General features: G+C 38.2%; 2 protein-coding genes across 2 annotated transcripts; one reads left to right on the top strand and one right to left on the bottom strand.

Moving 5' to 3' along the window:
• The first annotated feature begins 1,846 nt into the window (after nucleotides 1-1,846).
• On the top strand, nucleotides 1,847-3,853 carry LOC133717816 (probable WRKY transcription factor 70). Its single transcript, XM_062144561.1, has 3 exons — nucleotides 1,847-2,351; nucleotides 2,497-2,598; nucleotides 3,153-3,853. The coding sequence occupies exons 1-3, from the start codon at nucleotides 1,963-1,965 to the stop codon at nucleotides 3,688-3,690; spliced, it is 1,029 nt and encodes a 342-aa protein (XP_062000545.1). The 5' UTR covers nucleotides 1,847-1,962; the 3' UTR covers nucleotides 3,691-3,853.
• Nucleotides 3,854-4,578: 725 nt separating this feature from the next.
• Nucleotides 4,579-7,230, bottom strand: LOC133717809 (WRKY transcription factor 55). The gene is made up of 3 exons (XM_062144552.1): nucleotides 6,590-7,230; nucleotides 6,120-6,251; nucleotides 4,579-5,323 (listed from the first exon to the last, which is right to left on the bottom strand). The coding sequence occupies exons 1-3, from the start codon at nucleotides 7,156-7,158 to the stop codon at nucleotides 4,855-4,857; spliced, it is 1,170 nt and encodes a 389-aa protein (XP_062000536.1). The 5' UTR covers nucleotides 7,159-7,230; the 3' UTR covers nucleotides 4,579-4,854.
• Between the last annotated feature and the right edge of the window lie 13,082 nt (nucleotides 7,231-20,312).

The raw sequence follows: 20,312 nt of genomic DNA, 5'->3' as shown, positions 1-20,312 counted from the left end.
CTTAGCCCTTAGGTTAAGGTAAAGGTACATTAGGTTAAGAATGTACCTTGGTTTTGGAGGGCAATGATCAAAAGGAACCAAATAAAGGAAAAAGAAAAGCCAGCTACACTGTCTTGACATGTAACTTTCAGTTTAGATCCGTCTTTATCGTGTGTAAAGTAGTGGCTACTATTCTTGTTCACTGAAACATTTCATGACAAAAGTACGCGTAATCACTTGAATATTGATAATAATTCATGTTTACTTTGATTCAGAGACTTTAATTAACGTAGAGATTTTATCTCTAATCGATTTGTTTGTGATTCTCTTTATCTTTGCATTATGATATAGTTTGTTTTTTAATGATGTAAAGACGGCTGATATCAAAAGCAATGGCCCTAAAAAACCGGTGAGCTTGGTTGAAATATTCTTAATTTTCTATGAGTTATCAACTAGCTAGGGTTAATTCGATTATTGCAATTTGCAATCATATTCATTGGCTCCTCTCTTTTAAGTAACAAGAAAAAGTACAATCCAAATTGCCTAGTCAATGGGGGGAACCATTAGGATATTAGAAATAAGTTCATGAATCTCATAGAGTAGTTGTTTTAACACTAGAATGGGAATCCATTGACATATGCTGCAGACGCTCATAATGTAAGTTCATGAATGTCAAGCCAAGTTGTTGCAATACTACTGGTTTGTTCCCCGGTTTGATCGCCGTACCACTAATCAATTAACTTGTTGTATTCACTTGTTCTTAAATTAAACCATTTTCTAAAAAATGGGCATACTCGAGAATCACGAGTTTGGCTATTGAGCAATAAAATAATCACGCAGAAAATTTAATTACATTTCGAGTTCTATGATTGCAAACAGGATAACATAGTTGATGAATATGCATGAGCAATGAAAAAAAGTGCATTAATGCAAAGCAAGCGTCGGGTTTGTCGAAGGTTGCAAAAAGATTTATGATGAAAACATAGATTATTACAAGCTAGTAACTTTTCTTAAAGTTCTTCTAAAAAAAAAAAAAAAAACAACAACAACAAAAACTTTTCTTAAAGTTGTAGCTGATTCAGATATGCACAACGTGTTTGAGTTTTGATTCCCATGTTTACTCAACAATCGAGTATGATCTAGACAACTTCATGTTAATGACGGTAGCTTATCTCATATTAGACCAAAAAAAAGCATTTATTCATAATTTATAGAGATAAAACATAATTGACACTAAATTTGCATTTAAAAATTTTATACACAGATGTATTTATATTACTTTTTTTTAATATTTATTGGTTTAAGATCTCTCGATAATCTTCATTGTAATTTATTCCGACTGGAGAAAAATAATTAAAGATAAATTAATAGAACACATAAGCTATAGCTATAGGAGCCTAGGATGGATTTGATCCAAATGAATATGTACTATCAATCTTAATTTATTTCTCACCCTGCCAGATGCATTATTGCACTATATGATGAAAGTGAAACCCTACGCAGACGTAGGCGATGCATCAGCACACAAACGTCACTGAAGCCCTTGTAAGCAATTTGAGAAATTCTTAGGTAGGGGTTACCACATGGTAGGGATTTAGGGCACGCCAATCAGAAGAAAGATACTTTTCTCCCTTTTCCGAAACTATCCCTCCTTTTTAAAAGTGCAATACCTAAAATACTCCCCTTCTGATTCCTGATTGGTCAGCCGCACCGCGACATGGTGCGGCTGACGTAGGTAAGATTCTCTTCTCTCAATTTGAAGCAATTTACTGGAATTTTCTCTCCTTCACTTTTCAATTTTTATAATAACATAAGGGGTTTGGCTCCTTCCTCTCATCTTCCATAGAGTTACTCCACACTTTCCCATTTCCTCTCGTTTTCAAACTATTCAGAGCTTACCCTCATTAAAGGCAACCCAGACCATTTCAGATTCTCACGCAAAAACGTACCACACCAAAAAAATTTCAGACAAACCCCAAAAGCATGGCTACAACTTGGCTTGAAGCACTGCCGGCCGATCATAAAAAGGTCATCATGAAGAACCTGGTTCGCGGTCGGGACAGGGCGACGGAGCTTCAGTCTCAGCTCAACAACCGCAGCAATGGCTCGACGTCGCTTTCGGCCCAGGAGCTTGTGATGGAGATCGTGTCGTCTTTCACTGAGAGTCTTTCTGTTCTGAGTGAGTCTTCCAAGTTGTGTGGTGATGCTGAGCATCAGTACTCCGGTACTAATGGCTGTGGAGCCGGTGAGATTGTTAAAGCGGAGGCGTCCCATGTGGAACAGTCGCATTGCGGTGACCGGAGCTCTGAAGATTCCGGCGAGAGCAGGAAGAGGCCGGGTTATAAGGATCGGAGAGGTTGCTACAAGCGAAGGTAAATTAATATTCTCTATCACATGGATCCAATTACAGATCAAGGCTATATGCATGTGTAACTGCATCAGCTATAACAAGGTTGTAGAAGTACTATTCCCTTCCACTGTCTAATTTGTTTGTTTCATCATGTTCTTGATTTGCAGAAAGAATTCAGAGTCACGGTCAATTGTTTCATCCACAGTTGATGATGGTCAGGCTTGGAGGAAATATGGCCAGAAGGAAATCCTCAATGCTCCATATCCAAGGTTTGTGTTTTCTTCTCCAAAGAAATGAAATTTAAAATAGATTGTTCTTTTAGGCTTCTTTCATTGCTAATGAACAATCACATGGGGATGCAGTTGATAAGGGGGGGGGGGCCTAAGAGTTGGGGTCCCCCCCACCCAACTATAGGTTGGGTTAATAAATCACTTTTAATAAGATGGACCAGCAATTATTGAATCGTTAGCCGTTCATTCTTACTAAAGAAATAAGAATAAAATAATCATCTCTATTTTACAAAATTTTACTCAAAACGAATTAGCTTCATAACACGTGATGTTTGTAATTTTCTGAAATTATGTTCAATGATTGAGATATCGCAGTATGATTGCGGTAAAATTTTCTAACTAGAAAATGAGATAAAATACAGTCAAATTGATTCCATATATAGGACTAGTAGTTGGTTTGGGGTTTATGATTCTCATTTCGAGACTATATATAAGCTAGTTCGTAATTTTTTTCTAACACTTGGAGTAATATCTGAATAAAAGGATATATTGCGTTGCGAATCTAACATTATCCGATTCATTTTGGTTGGCAGGGCTTACTTCAGATGTACCCGCAAGTATGATCAAGGTTGCCAAGCAACCAAACAAGTCCAACAAGTCCAAGACACCCCAAAAGTGTACAAAACCACCTACATTGGAAACCACACGTGCAGAAACATGATCAGGGGTCCACAGATGATCATGGGCGCCACCGATCCTCCTACTTGGGATTCTCATGCTCCTCGTCGATCTACTGTTAGCTCGGAATCTGGATCGACCCCAATTTGCAATAAGAAAGAACATCACGGTGTTCATGGTGGTCATCTCCCTAGCTCGTCGTCTATGATTCCCTTGGTTTCGGTGAAGAAAGAGGAGTGCAAGGAGGGGACGACGTCGAGTGGTCTGACGGACAATCTTAACGATACAAGTGATGTGTGGCCGGAGTTCAAGGATGATCATCATCATCATTTTGGGTTCCCTGAGACTACTGTAATGTCTAATGAGAATGCGGTTTCGAACATGCAGTACTTGGACATGGACTTGGTGGTGAAGTCTATTAATTTCGAGAATGAGTTTGATTTTGATTTTTGATGAAGCTGCATTTCCTTTAGGCCCCTAGAGCTAGTAATGAATAGCTAAGCTAGCTAGGTCCGATTGTTAATCATGTCGCTTTTGATTTGTAGCTTAAATGTATCATTGTATTTGAAAAGAAGATCCCAATAGCATTTAATCTTGTAATGTGTTAGGCACCGTATCCTCAATTCTCCCCACCTAATCATGAATAGCTGAATCTATAAAAGCAATAGTTTAAACCAAATAAAATCCTGAAAGAAAGTAATGAGTTGCTACTTTAACTAGTTTGATTTCCTAAGAAATACAAACGTGTTTCATAATGGATTGAACTGCAGGTGCTATTGTGCTAAATAAAGAACTTGTTCACATATAAACAGTCAAGAGAATGATATTTTTCATAAATTGATAAACTGGATTACAGAATCAAACATTTTTTTTTTTTTTTTGAATAATACAGAATCAAACTTTACTGTTTCTTAAATAAATATTTGCATTATTAAGTATCTCTTCATGAAGCATTAAAATAACGCTCTTATAAATTAATAAAATACAATTAGATTCTGAGAAAAACACTATGTAAGTACTAAATTGCTAATCAGCCCAAGCTATAGCTCAAATGGCATGGCACAAATTCTTGATAACTCAAGTCCAAGTTGTTAAGTAGGTGGATATATCTCTACTCAAAACAGTCAAACTAGCTCAACTGAGTCAACTCGGTGTCACTCAAATTACAGTGATGTATCAATTCATGCGGTATCAATCAAATATTCTTAATTTTGAATTAGTTAGTCATAAGGTAATCAAAACGTAAGGTTAATTAGTTCCTTTCACTCAAAGATTAGATCCCTCTAAAAGTACATTCTCATAACTATTTATAGTGAGTGGGATAGCATTGTAACATGAATATTCCAGACCCGAAAGGTAAAGGTTGTATGCATTGAAAACTGTATATAATACAAAAGAACCAATTTTTGGTGTACAATGAAATTAAGATTAATTGTCCTAATGACAAATTCTCAAGTAAAGGAAATATCAGATTGATTACAAATACCTACCAAGCTTTAGCTAACCTTTCCTCTAGAAGTTTAGGATCACTAATTTAGATCAATTAATTGGTGTAATTAACACCTTAAGGAACTTCGGAACTTCTATATAATTCACCTGTCATCCCCATGTATGCAATCAATTTTTCTTGTCCCCGGACTCCCATTTACTGTCCATAGATGAAGTGAACATAAAATCCATACTATTACTGCTGCTACTCCCTGAATTAAACATTGCATCAGCCAAATCCACCACCGGAAACTCAACGTCTTTACCATAACGAGTGGTCGTCGTGATTGATGTACCTACACAATCACCATCACCATCACCGCGGCCACCACCACTGCTGCTTCCTCCGCCTTTCGCGTTGAAGTCCATGGAGAGCCATGTTCCTAAGGGTTGAGTGGTTGCCGCATGAGTTTGGGTCGTAGTCTCTTGCTTAATTTGATCAGATGGTGGTAGACTTGAGGGTGCAGTGGACGACATATGACATGTATGGTCACCTCTGTACATTACTTCAAATGTTAAGGGATCATTGTCAAGCCTCTGAACTTGCTTCTTGGCTGGGCAATTGTATAACTTTTGGTGGGTACACCTATAGTAGCCCCTAAATTCATTGAAACACATCATATAGTTAATTAATTTTACGCTTTGATCAATTCTTTGTGAATACGTAGATGAAATAAAAAATATAAAAAACAAAAAATAACAACAACAACAACAAAATTTTACTAAATAGATGATACTTAAATTTCAAGATTACGAATACATAATTTAACATAAAGTTGACGAATATGTGGAAAAAACTAAACACAATATATCAGCTTTGGCTAAGTGCTCAAGAGATCAAAGGCAAGGACCAAAAATGCATGTTACCATCCATTGATCAATTATAAGTTGGCTATATCCCAATTGAAGATTTAGACTAAAGAATACATATGATCGACTATGATATTGAGGTAGACATTGTCATTTGACCAATAGAACATTCTCAGGTCAATGGCCATCCCTGGACAGGAGTCTGCCCATTTACCAAGCATCTAGCAACTTGTGATCATGGGAATTAAAGATCATTTGCCAATTAAGTTCCGGTCAAAACTAATTGATGTTGCTGACCAAGTCAATTTCTGGTCAACTCTTGAATATTTCATAAGGTAAAAGCTAGCAGGAATAATATGACGCTCACCAACTTGAATCAAATTGGTAAGAGCTTAATCTTCTAGTTAATTAATCACTGAAGCTATAACTAGCACACATAGCTTTCCTGGTAAAACCCAAAAAGTTCTTTGTAAAATGTAGAAGCTTGCTTACTTTTCAATTGAAAATGTCAAATTAATTTTCCATTTTTTAAACCAATACAATAGATGAAATCATAAATCTTTGTTACAAAGTGAATTACGTACCTTGGGAACCTGCAGCCCATGATTTCCTTCTGGCCGTATTTTCGCCAAGTGAAGCCATCCTCCGGTGGGATTTCAGTATTCCCGATCCGAGGTGCCGGCACGGTCAATTTACGAATTTCCCCATGGTCCCTCCTACATGTTTAATTAAGTAATTAGATGAATGTAAGACCACTAATCCACAGTAGCTCAAACTATAGCCACAAATACAATACATGCACACATGAAGTTGCTAAGCAATTTACAGCTAGCTAGCTCGTCTTGTACTGTTGTACAGTAAAAGACATATGAACGTAGATAATGCATTCTATGTTTGAAGTCGTTATCCCAGAAGCAGCATGGTAATGCTACTCTGCTTACCCAACATTTTCCTCAATTCTTCTTCGCAATTTACTCAAGCCGTTTTTTTAATCAAACGCCAATAACTATTAGGTTGAGAAATTAATTTAATTCGATATAAAATATTTAATTACCTTCTTCGTGGTCTGCTTTGTGAGGACGAAGCAGCATTCAGTTCATGAGAAACGACTGTTACAATATGATCCATTGCCTGATGGATTTGGCCTTGAAGTACGTCAGCTCCTGAATCCCTCATATCGGATTGAGTAGCAGCACTACTCTTTTCGGATGCAAAACGCTGCGTTTGGATGTGATGATCATCCGTTGCCTGTGTGTAATTACACCTCAGCCATTCCAGTAAGCTCGCATCGATCTGCTGCTGCTGCTGCGCTACATGAACGTATGAACTCATTGGATCATGTTGTGCAGCACTACTACTCTGCAGCCTCTCCCTTGCTGCACCGAAAACCCTCATTATCTCGTCCAAGGATTTCGAAAAGGTTTCGGGTCGGCTTGCCAAGTTGGGAAGGTTTGATTCCAGGTCTCTAGCCAAGTTGCAACCATGGTGAATTAAAGAAACGGTTTCACTAATGTTATCCATGGTTTGCTTGGTTTGGCTTGTCGTATTTTTGAAAATGTTGTGGTGAAATTTAAAAGGGTAGCGAATGTAAGCTGTGGTGAGGCTGCTGTGCTGGTGCTCCATTAAAAGATAGAGAAAAATTAAAGGTTGATGGGAAAGTATTCAAAGTATTTATGTTTCTTCTACACGGTACACAAGATTATTTGAAACTGGAAAGTATGCATGTATGACTTGGTCATGGTCTACTTGAGGGTTTCAGACTTTCAACCACTCATTCTTTCGCTTTGGTCTAGAAGAAGACCTGCTAGCTTCTTCAATATTTTCAATTCCTTGAAGCCAATTTCGTTTGGACTCCTTTTTAGCTAGGTTTGAAGCTTTTACTATATTTAGATGTTAATTGAGAAAGTATCATTGGGTTTTATTAACATGACCATTGGGGGAACATGTTACTCAACAACTGTCTTTGAAACCCTTTGCCCAACGTCTAGGGCACTCTGATATTGGTCAACTTTTATGTGAAGGAGAATGGATGCTGCCCAATCATCATGGTCAAGATTCCATGGAATTCTAGATGGAGTACCCGACCACTTCCCAGACTCTCAGTTATTTCCATGAAAGAACATAGGACAAACTCGAACTTTAGATCGGGGGCGGGCTGCTGCTTGTTGCACTAAGAAAAATATTTAATTAATACACCTAACAAGGCTAATTTGAAATCCAACATCCTACCAAATACAACGTACATCTCATTTAATGTGATCATGTCGTTTCTCCTAATCGATTAAGGATCCATCGATTAACCTCATCCTCAACATTTGCTATTCGATCCTTATCAACTACTTCAGCAGCAACAAACTCATTTAAAGAATCTCCTTGGCAAAATTTTGTTAAAATTTTTTTCACCATAATTGACATTTTACTCAACCGGACAGAAATGTATTTAAATTTCATTAGTGATCTATAAGATACCATTTGATTGGGTAAACAAGGAGATCCATGTGCCATAAGAAAGTGTCCGCCCTTTTTTAACCGCTATTTATATAGAAAGGCTCCTATAATCCCACAAACATTTCATATGCCTCCTATATACGGAGTGTCTTCTCCGGCTTTAGATTAGTTGCAAGTCAAAGTCTTGTAACATGTGAGATTTTTTCTGGACTACTGGAGGAAACATCAAATAAACAACCCTATGGGATTTTTGGCATGCAGACGAATGACAATAAATATGACCCGGACAAATAGCAAACATAAATTAGGGACTTGGGGTATGTATGTGAAAGTTCCCTTCCCAAGACGTTTATGTTTCATCAATGTCTATTTATTATTATTTTTTTTCTGATGAAAACAATAAAAGTGACATTCTGTCTTCACTTTCATAAATTAGCAAAAGAAACAAAAATTAAAGTTATTCTATTCCGGATCAAAGAAATATCATAGTGAGGTAAAATGTAATATCTTGCAAAAGAAAATAAAAAAGGGAAATGAGGGAAAAGGTCACATTAGATAGTGAAATGATAAAAAGGTCACTTAGTTTCCCACTTTTTTTTGAAAATAAAACTTTCATTGAAACTTAACGAGAACACTCGTTTAGAATGGCATCCCTTAGAAATTCGGGAGCAGTTACAAACCACATCTGACTATCATTGTGGCATAAAGAGCGACTAGCTAAAGTATGCGCTATCTTATTAGCATCTCTAGGAGCATAATGAACTATATAATGCACATGTCTTCTCAGCATCTCTTTTACCTCTTCAAGAAAGAAACCTAGAGTGGAATAATCCAACTCCTCTTGCTTCAAAGCATGAACAAGTAACATACAATCTGTTTCAAACTCTACTCTATCATATTGTAGACTCTGAGCCATTTTCATACCTTCATAGAGAGCTAACAGTTCAGCATGGAAAGGTGATACTACTTGATCAACTTGTCTCAATGCCGCTGCCTTAAAAGTGCCAGCATGATCTCGGATCACAATTCCCATGCCTCCTCGTTTGGTGGAAGAGATAAAAGACCCATCACTATTACACTTCAGCCAGCCCGCACTTGGTGCAATCCACTCTCTTCTTTGCACACTAGAAGCTTTTTCATTAACATTTACCTTAGAAAACTCTGTGAGCCAACACATGGCTACCATATTAGCCTCAACTGGGTGTTGTTTAGTGCCCTCCCATAGCTGTGAATTTCTATTCTTCCACACAGTCCACATACCCATTAAAACTTTTGCAAAAAGCTCCTTACTGAGCAACGAAACCATGCTTAAGAGCCAATCCTTCAAATCTGGTATTACTGCCGTATGCATTGGCAGTCCATTAGTAGCCCATACTTCCTTGGCATAACTGCATTCTGTAAATAGATGGACTCCATTTTCCAGCCCATTATTACACAATAAGCAAGTCATATCTCCCATATAACCTTTGGAGCTTAAACAATTTCTAGTTGGCAGAATATTTGCACAAGACTTCCATGCATGTAATGCTACTTTGGGTGGCACTGTGGCATGCCAAATTGCTGGCCATAGTTTCTTATAAGGATCAATTGATGCTGGAGGAGCCAAAACTAACCCCAAGGCAATGTCTCGTGCAACAAAATAAGCACTATTTGTAGTAAAAATACCCTTCTGGTGGAAATGTCATACTAACCTGTCACTTGAAGCTCGCCAGCTAAGGGGGATGCTCAAAATCAAATCTCTATCCACTGGTGCAAACCATTGATTAAGCAGTGTAACGTCCCACTTTCTTGTAATTGGATCAATCAACTCTGAAACTTTCGTTGGAGCCTCCCTTGGGGGAGGAGAAGAAGGACATCTAGGGAAAGAATCGGGAAGCCAACAATCATGCCAAATATCAACAGACTCTCCATTACCTATTTGCCAGCGGAGACCACGTAACAATACATCTCTAGCCTCCCATATGCTGCGAAAAGGAAATGAGGGCCTATCTCCCAATTCTGCATTGCTAAAATCACCATTAGGATAATAGACTGCTTTGTACAGTCTAGCTATAAGAGAATTTGGATTTTTCAAAATTCTCCACCCTTGCTTTGCAAGCATCGCAAGATTAAACCAGTGAAGATTCTTGAAACCCATTCCTCCTTCCATCGTGGGAACGCATAATCTATCCCAAGAACGCCAATGAATTTTTTGTTTTTCTTCTGAATCTCCCCACCAGAAACCTGCACACAATTGTTGCAGATCGTCACACATCCCCATAGGCAGCATGTAACAGTTCATAACATAATTGGGAACCGTTTGAGCAACAGCTTTGATCAAGATTTCTTTTCCTGCACCACTCAAAAGTTTCTCACGCCAACTCACCACCTTCTTTGTGAGTTTTTCTTTTAGGTAGCAAAAAGCAGCTGTTTTATTTCTTCCCACGAAAGTAGGTAGTCCCAGATACCGTTCATGTTTATCCACTCTCTCCACACCAAGTAGATTAGCTAAATGGAGTTGCCGCTCCATGCTCACATATTTGCTAAAAGCCACATGACTTTTTTGTAGATTAACACGTTGCCCAGAAGCCACCTCGTAAGTGTGTAAAATATTTCGGAACTGCTGACACTCTTCATCAGTTGCAGCCCCAAAGAAGAAGCTATCATCAGCAAAAAGTAAATGATGAACCTTTGGAGCAGTTGGAGCTATTTCTATTCCTTGAATCCATTGCTGCTGAACAAAATGCTCAATCAGAGAAGATAACCCCTCCGCACACAAAATAAATAAATAGGGGGACAAAGGGTCTCCTTGTCTGATGCCTCTGGAAGGTCTAACATATCCTCTTACCTCCCCATTAACAAGAAACGAATAGCTAACAGTCTTGATACTAGCCATAATCAACTCCACCCACGCAGGATCAAAACCAAGCTTTAATAACATAGCTTGAAGAAACGCCCATTCCAATCTGTCATATGCCTTGCTAATATCCAGTTTCAATGAAAAGTGACCATTACCACTTCTTCTATTAGTATGCAAAAAATGAGCCAGTTCAGTAGCAACAAGAGTATTGTCTGAAATTAATCTGCCAGGAACAAAAGCACTTTGTAGAGGTGAGATTACATCTCCCAAAATTTTCTTCAACCTGTTGGCAAGGACCTTTGAACAAATTCTGTATAACACATTACATAATGCAATAGGCCGTAAATCAGCCATATGTTTAGGATCCTTAACCTTAGGTATCAATGTAACATGAGTAAAATTAACCTCTCGGAGTAACATTCCAGAAGAGAGAAAATGCTTCACTGCCATACAAACATCAGGACCGACTTTGTGCCAATATTTCTGGAAGAAAAAAGGAGACATACCATCCGGGCCTGGAGACTTAGAAGGATGTATTTGGAATAGTGCTGTTCTCACCTCTTCATCTGAGTAACCCGCCATCAACTCTTGATTCATTGTTGTGGTTACCTTTGTTGGCATGGTATTAAGAATCACCTCCATAGCCCTAGGGTTATAACCTTCACCTCCATAGCCCTAGGGTTATATCACTTAGTTTCCCACTTGATAAAAAGGTCCATAATGACTTGTCAATAATATTAATTTAGTCCTTATGAATAATGAGGTGATGTTAAAACAGGTCAGTTTTTAATTTTTTTGATTCCGATTCTGCCCCTATTTAGGTAACAAACGTTTATAACTGTTCAATCAAAATTTCAGAGCTCAAATTTTCTCTCTCTTTTGATCAGAAAGCTTGATTCGATTTGATCGGAGATTCTCTCTCCGAGTTTCTCTCTCCGCCGCCAGCTTCCAATTGCGCTTTGTCTGTCTACGACGATATGTAATCTCGATTTTGGAGCTTCAATCCACAGCTTTGTTCTCTTTTTCTGGATCTCTGGCTTCGTTGCTCCTCGCCTTAATCACGTCACTTCTTCTTCGTCTTCCGTCGCGATCAAGCCGAAACACGTCGTCGTCGGCAAGAATGGAAGGATTGAAATTACAGGGATCAGATTCTGAACAAGGCGGGGTCCTACTGGTTCAGCCAGAAGGCCACCAAGGAGATCTCCTCCAGTGATGACATCAACGTAAGCTCGCTTCTCTCTTCAATTTGATTAAGCTTGTTTGATCTGGTTTCGCGATCCTGAATTGTTGTGTTTCGGATCAGAAGTTTGAATTCTTTAGCTGCTTAATTGAGTCATTAGATTAATCATTCATTTAATTGTTGTTTAATTGAATCTTAGGATGATTGATTTCCTTGTTATATGTGTTAAGATGATTGAATCTTAGCTGTAACGCATGAAAATTGTATGGTCTTGCTTCCCTTGTGGATGGGATTTTTGTTATAATTTATCAACAAGTTTCTTTGTATTGGCATGCTCTACCTTTTGGTTATTGTCTGAGATTGTGGCTTTAAAACTGTGTAAACCATAGATGGAATGGAAAGCCCGTATTTGATGCTGCCAGGTATGTAATTTATTTAACTCATTTTCAAACCTGACATGATGTGTTTGTGGTGGTTCAAATCTGGTGTGAGATGCTGATATATTGTTCAACTTTTTTTCTTGATAATTATATGCAAGGGGGTTTGGTTAGTACGTTGCAGTATCTCTTTGCTTTATAGGCTTGTCAAAATTATGGATTGTAATTCACATCTTTAACATATTAGCCATTGTCAAAACTAGGTACTAGAACATACATTTTAGGCCTAAAAGCTTTTTGAAGTGTGGCTCAATTGAAAATTATGTTTTTTTGTTATGAGGGAAGTCTATCTACATGAAGCAATTTTTTAGTGCTTGGAGGTATTATAGTTGATGCTTATCATTCTTTCAATTGGTTTAGTAGAATTCTCAAACTAATGGGCACTGTTGGATCAATCATTTTTAGGAACATAATCAGCCAACTTTGAGATAGAAATTGATTGATTTTGATGTATTCTCGCTTGCTTCTCTTGATTTCTTATTACCCGATGGTGGATTCAAAAGAGATATCAAGTGTGACTCAATTAAATCCTGGTCAATTGTCTCTGTTTGCAGGGAATTTATGATGATATGAACTTGGGATTTTACCTTTTTGCATATGATGACATTGGGCATTTCCTGCCAAAAGGTCTGCAACTCATCTAGTCACATTTGCAGTTTCACTCGGGTTATCAGTAAGCACCTAGTCTTTTGGACAGCAGCCCTACTTTTTCCGAGTCTTCGTTTCTCCCAAAGGAAGAAAGTTTATATAATAGTCGCATACATCTTCGGACCAAATGCCGTAGCAGATCACATTCACCAGCTCACAGGAATTGAAGTGGTCTCTCGCATTCTTTGAAGATGTTAGTTGCTTAATACTTTTCCACCTAATAGGCTTTTTGGCCTTCCATGGTTCAACCTTTAGAGAAGCGGAAATCACTACGTCGCTCACTTTTGATTTCCATTGTTGAAGTTAAGACATTATATAATAGGTTTACTGTAATCATATAGCCTGAATTTTGTCTCCAACATTTTAGTTAATGAGTTTTAGAAACTGTGTCATGTATTTTCTTTGCAAATGCAATGTATTACCATCAAATTATTTTTCAAACAAAATAGTTATATCTATTCAAGACAAGGATGGAATCAAGCAATACTTTTGTATCTCTAGTGCATTTATATAGATGGAATAAAGAAAAATCACTAGAATTTTGTTGGTGATTGTACCAGTAACAGTGGCTTCTGACAGTTACTTGGTTAGTGACATGGTCAGTTACTTAGTTAGTGACATGTGATTAATAGTGACTTGGCTATCAACTTGTGACTTGGCTACTGACAGTTACTTGGTTAGTGACATGGTCAGTTACTTAGTTAGTGACATGTGATTAACAGTGACTTGGCTATCAACATGTGACTTGGCTTCTGACAGTTACTTGGTTAGTGACATGGTCAGTTACTTAGTTAGTGACATGTGATTAACAGTGACTTGGCTATTAACTTGTGACTTGGCTACTGACAGTTAGTTAGTGACATGGTCAGTTACTTAATTAGTGACATGTGATTAACAGTGACTTGGCTATTAACATGTGACTTAGCTTCTGACAGTTACTTGGTTAGTGACATTGTCAGTTACTTACTTGGTTAGTGACATGGTCAGTTACTTAGTTAGTGACATGTGATTAACAGTGACTTGGCTATTAACTTGTGACTTGGCTACTGACAGTTACTTGGTTAGTGACATGGTGAGTTACTTACTTGGTTAGTGACATGTGATTAACAGTGACTTGGCTATCAACTTGTGACTTGGCTACTGACAGTTACTTGGTTAGTGACATGTGATTAACAGTGACTTCGCTATTAACATGTGACTTGGCTTCTGATAGTTACTTGTTAGTGACATTGTCAATTACTTACTTGGTTAGTGACATGGTCAGTTACTTAATTAGTTAGTGACATGTGATTAACAGTGACTTGGCTATTAACTTGTGACTTGGCTACTGACAGTTACTTACTTGGTTAGTGACATGGTCAGTTACTTAGTTAGTGACATGTGATTAACGGTGACTTGGTTATTAACATGTGACTTGGCTTCTGACAGTTACTTGGTTAGTGACATTGTCAGTTACTTACTTGGTTAGTGACATGGTCAGTTACTTAGTTAGTGACATGTGATTAACAGTGACTTGACTATTAACTTGTGACTTGGCTACTGACAGTTACTTACTTGGTTAGTGACATGGTCAGTTACTTAATTAGTGACATGTGATTAACAGTGACTTGAATAAACTTGTGACTTGGCTTCTGACAGTTACTTGGTTAGTGACATTGTCAATTACTTACTTGGTTAGTGACATGTGATTAAAGAATGTATGCATGAATCAAACTAGAAACCAAACCAATAGAGAACATATAAAAAAAATGCAGTTTTATAGTATTAAAGAAATCACCATTTGATTCAGCTGATAACCCACCAATCGATGACTCTAACAGTTCATTCCATCTTTTTCCATCCGATTTATCCAAAACAATCAAATCCGATGATTGGCAGTTAATTGAAACATCATCTGAACATTGGCTAGCATTCGCAACCACACAACTTTCCCTCATGGAATCACATCTCATACCTTCCGTTGTAAGAGTTATAACTTCATCTGGTTGGTCACATGAAGCATCACGGTTTTCATTTGGGGATGCTATTAAAGATGAACATAAACGCATAACTAAAACCCGTAGAACACAATTGCAGACCCATCATCAGGCAAGAATTTTTGAAAATGGTACTGACCTTGACCAAGACTAAACTTGAAAAGTGACGATCAAGTCCTAGAAGTTCACCCCGTGCCAGGACAAGTCCGAGTCGTCGTCGTCGTCAACCCAACATAGATTATTCTTGTAGAGATCTAGCCCCCAGAGGACGGGGAGGGGCAGCCGGAGAAGCCCTTGATCAGGGTGCGATCGTGTGCGGCGGAGAAGGAGCAGCTGCCGTGGGTATCCAGATCGGAGCCGCAGTGTGAGAGAGAGAGAGAGAGAGATAAAGGGACAGAGGGACAGAGAGAGATGCGGTGACAGTTTTTGTAATTATTTGTATTTTCAGTGGTAGGTTGTTAATGGGTGACCTTAATTATCATAGGGACATTTGTGTATCCTAAATTATAATAAGGCAGTTCAAATTGACCTCTTTTATCATTGGCCCAAATAAAAACTATATATGCAATAGCAACTAATTAAAAATTTCTTTTCAAATTGACGTAAATCATACAACGTATTCTCCTCAATCACTTTGGGCGTTGAATCCAACTCTAGGATCCCTTTAGGTTTTCCAAATGTTAAGTTTGATGATAACTCCAATGGCCTTTACTTTTGTGAGTAAAAGATACCAGCACTATGCTCACAGCTATACCCGCGAAGAACAAATATCATGCATGCAAATTTCTTAAGCTCCCCTTCCGCCGGAACCGCCATCGATGACTACTGTTGCCCCCCACCGTCATCCTCTTTCTTCTTCTCATTCAGAAACAATGCTCGGTTTGCCAAGCTCTCAATTCTAGTCCAACGTCTCATTCGGTACCGATCATAACCATCAAATCAGTAAACATGGCAATGACTACGAAGTCTACGATCAATGGTAGTGTGAAGTGCTCGTGGTCGCCGGCAGACCTAATTGCTAACAAGAGCTTGCCATCTGTGATCTGTCGACTCAACCAAGCAGAAAAAACTATCGCTATATATTTTTTTAAGATTGTCCATCATGGTCCATTTTTGAAATGCGACGTTTTTTTTTTTTTTTTTTTTGATACAAATGCGACGTTGAAGGGTAGCCAATCTTAATTTCAACGACAAACCCACCGACCCACCCATAAAGACAATATAAAATTCCATCTATATAGGCAACATCACCGTATCATATTCACTAGGTCCAATGATATGAATAGGAGCTAGCTAGAAGCATGGTTATGAGTAGGACTATGAGCCAATGATAGATTGATAGGTGTTCTCCCATCACGTTATTCATTAGATATAGCTTGTCCATAACTGAACTCCAATTATTTCCACTTCTGTTTAGATCAATTTTATTTGGTTAGTTCAATTTTTTCGGTCAGGGAAAAGAATCCCAGACAAGATTTGGTCCATTTTAGTCTTGCTGTCTTAGCTTATGTATCGTTGTCTAATGTGAATTGGGAGGTGCATTACATATAAGTTATAACACGTACTCAGTAAAGGTAAAGATAAAATAGTGTATTGTTTCTTCGATGTCAACATGAAACAGTACTCTATAAAATTTTGTATTTACTTTTACTCAGTTATATGCAATATACTACTTAGTAAACTTTTAGATATTGCGGTATATTATTGTGGCAATTTTGACATGATATGCCATGACATTGAAGAGATTGTACGCTATAGAGCTTTATCTTTACTCAATACGTGTTATATACTTATATGCAATGCACCACTCAATATAGCTTATCAGCACCGCCCAAATCATCTCTCATATGAGCATGGGCAAGCAGCAAGCTAGGGGCATAGATGTATTAGCTGAGTCATTTAGGTATCTCATCTCATCAAGAACAATTGGCCGCCAAGTCTTGCGTACACCAGCAAGTCGAACAAGGTCCTAAATGAAAGAGTCTCGGCAACCAGATGGAAGATATCAAATGGAAGAAGATCAGACCATGATGAATTTGACATTATGAGAATTTGTCGGTCTGCTGCGTTCCCCGGTTTGGTATTTGATTTTGTATTTATAAGTCTATAGCTATATCTAATCCTTGTTCTGTGGTGATTTTGCATTGTGGCGGCATGGTACGTCGCAGGGTGGTGTTACCTAGGTTGTTTGGCCCCGAGGATATTTTTCGTATTATATGATTTATTGTTTTTCATAGGATTTCATGTCTACGTTGTACTTCCGGTTTCATGTTTTATGTTGTACTTCCGGTCCACAGCAACGCTATTTCAATGCTGCTTTTGTGCTGCTTTTAGTACCTCTGTTCTACTACTTGGTGGAGAGTACGTTGTCTCATAAGTCTCACTTTGAAATTATAATGTGTCTTCTTAGAAAGCAAAACAACACGATAAATTGATAACTACAGCATGATAAATTGATAGCTACCTAAACATTTACTGAGCCACAGCAAATCGATCAAGCACTTTGGTTTGGTCGATTTGTTGTGGTTCATCCTACTGCAATTTGCTTGTGGCTGCGACTTCTCAACGACGATTTCACCAACAATGATGGTTTGGGTGTTCTGATTGGGCTTCCCTGGTTGTACTTTTGGTTATGCTCTTTGTTTCGTTTATCTTGTGGCTATGAGTTTTTGGGCTACTGTAATGTTTTCTTGGCCTTCTGGGCCTTTTGGATTTTGTTTAGGTGTAATTTTGGTTATGATTTGAACTTTGAATGGATCTTTGCAAAAAAAAAAAAAAAACTAAGAATAAAGAAAATTGAGTTTCTAGTGTTACAATTTTCTTGTAACATATATAAATGCCTTTTCCTTTACTATGTTATCCAAACCCCAAAAGCTAGCACATACTACCTAGCTAGAGGCCATGACTAGTTGAAATATTATGAGTAGGGCTCTTGGCCAACAAAAGAGAAGACCCCATCACGTTTGTTTTCTCACTATATAGCTATTCCATAGTTCCAGTTCAATTCCACTTATCTTTAGATAAATTCCATTCCATTAGAGTGTGTTTGGATGAGGGAAAAAATAATGGAATTTAATTGAAAGTGAGGATTTCATAATTCCTACAAGCTAATTCCCTTGTTTGGCATTATCAGATTGGAAATTTTAAAATTCTTAGTGAAAAAAAAAAACTAAGGAATTCATTGTTTAAATTCCCCACTTCAATTTCCACCAAAATAGGTGTCATTTACGAATTCCTTTGCAATATTCAATTTTCATTTCCAAAACAAGGTTTTTTTCTATTTTATTTATTTATTTATTTTAAACATTATTAATTTATTACACATTTCAAATCCTAAATAGATACAACCAAACAATAGAAATTGCAATTAATAGAATTTTAGATTGATGGAGTTAAAGATTCCATCATTTATAAATTCCTACGGATTTCATAATTTTCTCATCCAAACACACCGTTAAAGAAAAGGATTCCCGAGCTAGCACAAGACTTTTTCCTTTTTCTTTGTGGTATGCTTTCCGCTTTGGACTAGGAAGGATAAAGATTAAACAGATTCCTCTTCCCTTACATATGTACCTTCGCTTCTCAACTGAACGAGTAAATGTAGGCAACCAAAAGAGAACACCACTATATAAAGGAAGTGAAATGCGCTCTGTTACTCAATCTTTCAGTAGCAAGATGGCCTGGACCGAGAGAATGAGAAAGTACTGCTTCCGAAAGACGAAGAAGAAGACAGAGTTGATTGATCTACCCAGAGATATCATCATCGACATCCTTATGAGACTGCCACTGAAAACACTTTGTTCCCTTTTCGGTGTGTCTATCTTCAACTAATGTCTCTTACCAGATCGGAACTTTTTGGTCGTGTTAAAATGGAGGCAATGGAGTACGATGGCGAGGCCTTGACAGCAGAAGAAAACAAGCACGCCTTGCAGGTGTTTGCCTCCTCGAAACCATTCTCAGTGAAATACCATTTCGACTTTTGTTACTACAACTTATTTTTCTTTAGTGAAGAGTCTGGAGAACATCCATGCTTCTTGTCCAATCCTCTCCGCGGAGAAGTTCTAAAGCGCGCTCCCAGCAAATAACTTGTAGAAAATATTAGGGGTTTTGTCCATTTACCCCATTTCTAGGGATTTTTTTCTCCCTTACCCCATTAAGTTTTTTTAATTCCCTCTTACCCAATACACTCTAAGGGAGTCTTCCCTAATACCCCATTAAGATTTTTTTTTTGTTTTTAATTTTTTTTTAATACCATTTTACCCCTCACCCCTTTGTTACTTAGAGAGAGAGAGAGAGAGAAAATGGAAGAGAGAGAAACTATAGGAGACTTCGCCGGAGCCCGTCACCGGCCACCGGAATCCGGTCACCGGCTGCCGGAATCCGGCCAACTTTCGCCGGAATCCGGTCACCGGCCGCCGGAATCCGGCCAACTTTCGCCGGAATCCGGTCACCGGTCGCCGGATTCCGGTCACCGGCTGCCGCCCACCGGAAATTGCTGAAAATCTCACCGGAAAGTTTTTTTGCCCCCAATAGACATCTATTGCCCCCTAATAGATAGGGGGCAATAGACGTCTATTGCCCCCCAATAGATGATTATCAGCCATGTATTACCCCCCAATAGAGGGACAATAGACCTCTATTGCCCCCAATAGACGACTATCAGCCATGTATTGCCCCCCAATAGACGTCTATTGCCCTCCAATAGGACTTTTAATCGCCAGAATGAGAATTAATCTCCCTAAATTTAGACAAATAAAACTTTGATTATAAAAAAAAAAAAAAAAATTACATCAATTCAAAACGTATATTGCCCTCCAATAGATGATTCGAAACTTTTTTTTCGTTCACTGTCCCGTTACTTAAAAAAAAAAAAAAAAAAAACTGGTTGGGCACCCATAAATGATCTGGGCACCCATGTCATCTTCTCCCATCTTTTCGACTGCAGACCCGGGATCGGAAGTAGTGTTCCGGCGACGCAAAGATCGTGGATGATGTCGCTGACGTCCTCAGTGGATGATGGCCGTCTGCTTCGCCGTGACGGGATCGGCCTGGTCCAAATCAGTTCTCTCTTCGTTCTCTGTGACCTAAATTTCAATGCTGAGAGGTCAATTTTGAACAACAGTGAGTAATTGATTAACAGAGCTTGGATTACTTCACTTACTTTGAATTGAGCTTGCTTCATGTCTCTGGAGAGATCGACGATTTTTTTGTGGAGATCGGGGAGGTCCTCGAGGAGGGCGAGCCAGCCG

Source organism: Rosa rugosa, chromosome 6 (assembly GCF_958449725.1).
Source record: "Rosa rugosa chromosome 6, drRosRugo1.1, whole genome shotgun sequence".
NCBI classification, from domain to species: domain Eukaryota; kingdom Viridiplantae; phylum Streptophyta; class Magnoliopsida; order Rosales; family Rosaceae; genus Rosa; species Rosa rugosa.
This window is presented reverse-complemented; position numbering and strand designations above follow the sequence as displayed.

What these genes read in the sequence shown, in the direction of transcription:
- LOC133717816 (XM_062144561.1), top strand. Translation starts at nt 1,963, where the DNA reads ATGGCTACAACTTGGCTTGAAGCACTGCCGGCCGATCATAAAAAGGTC. An exon ending in AGAGGTTGCTACAAGCGAAG is followed by an intron (nt 2,352 to 2,496) that starts GTAAATTAATAT and finishes CTTGATTTGCAG; the next exon opens with AAAGAATTCAGAGTCACGGT. An exon ending in CTCAATGCTCCATATCCAAG is followed by an intron (nt 2,599 to 3,152) that starts GTTTGTGTTTTC and finishes TTTGGTTGGCAG; the next exon opens with GGCTTACTTCAGATGTACCC.
- LOC133717809 (XM_062144552.1), bottom strand. Translation starts at nt 7,158, where the DNA reads ATGGAGCACCAGCACAGCAGCCTCACCACAGCTTACATTCGCTACCCT. An exon ending in CAAAGCAGACCACGAAGAAG is followed by an intron (nt 6,252 to 6,589) that starts GTAATTAAATAT and finishes TTAAACATGTAG; the next exon opens with GAGGGACCATGGGGAAATTC. An exon ending in ATGGGCTGCAGGTTCCCAAG is followed by an intron (nt 5,324 to 6,119) that starts GTACGTAATTCA and finishes CAATGAATTTAG; the next exon opens with GGGCTACTATAGGTGTACCC.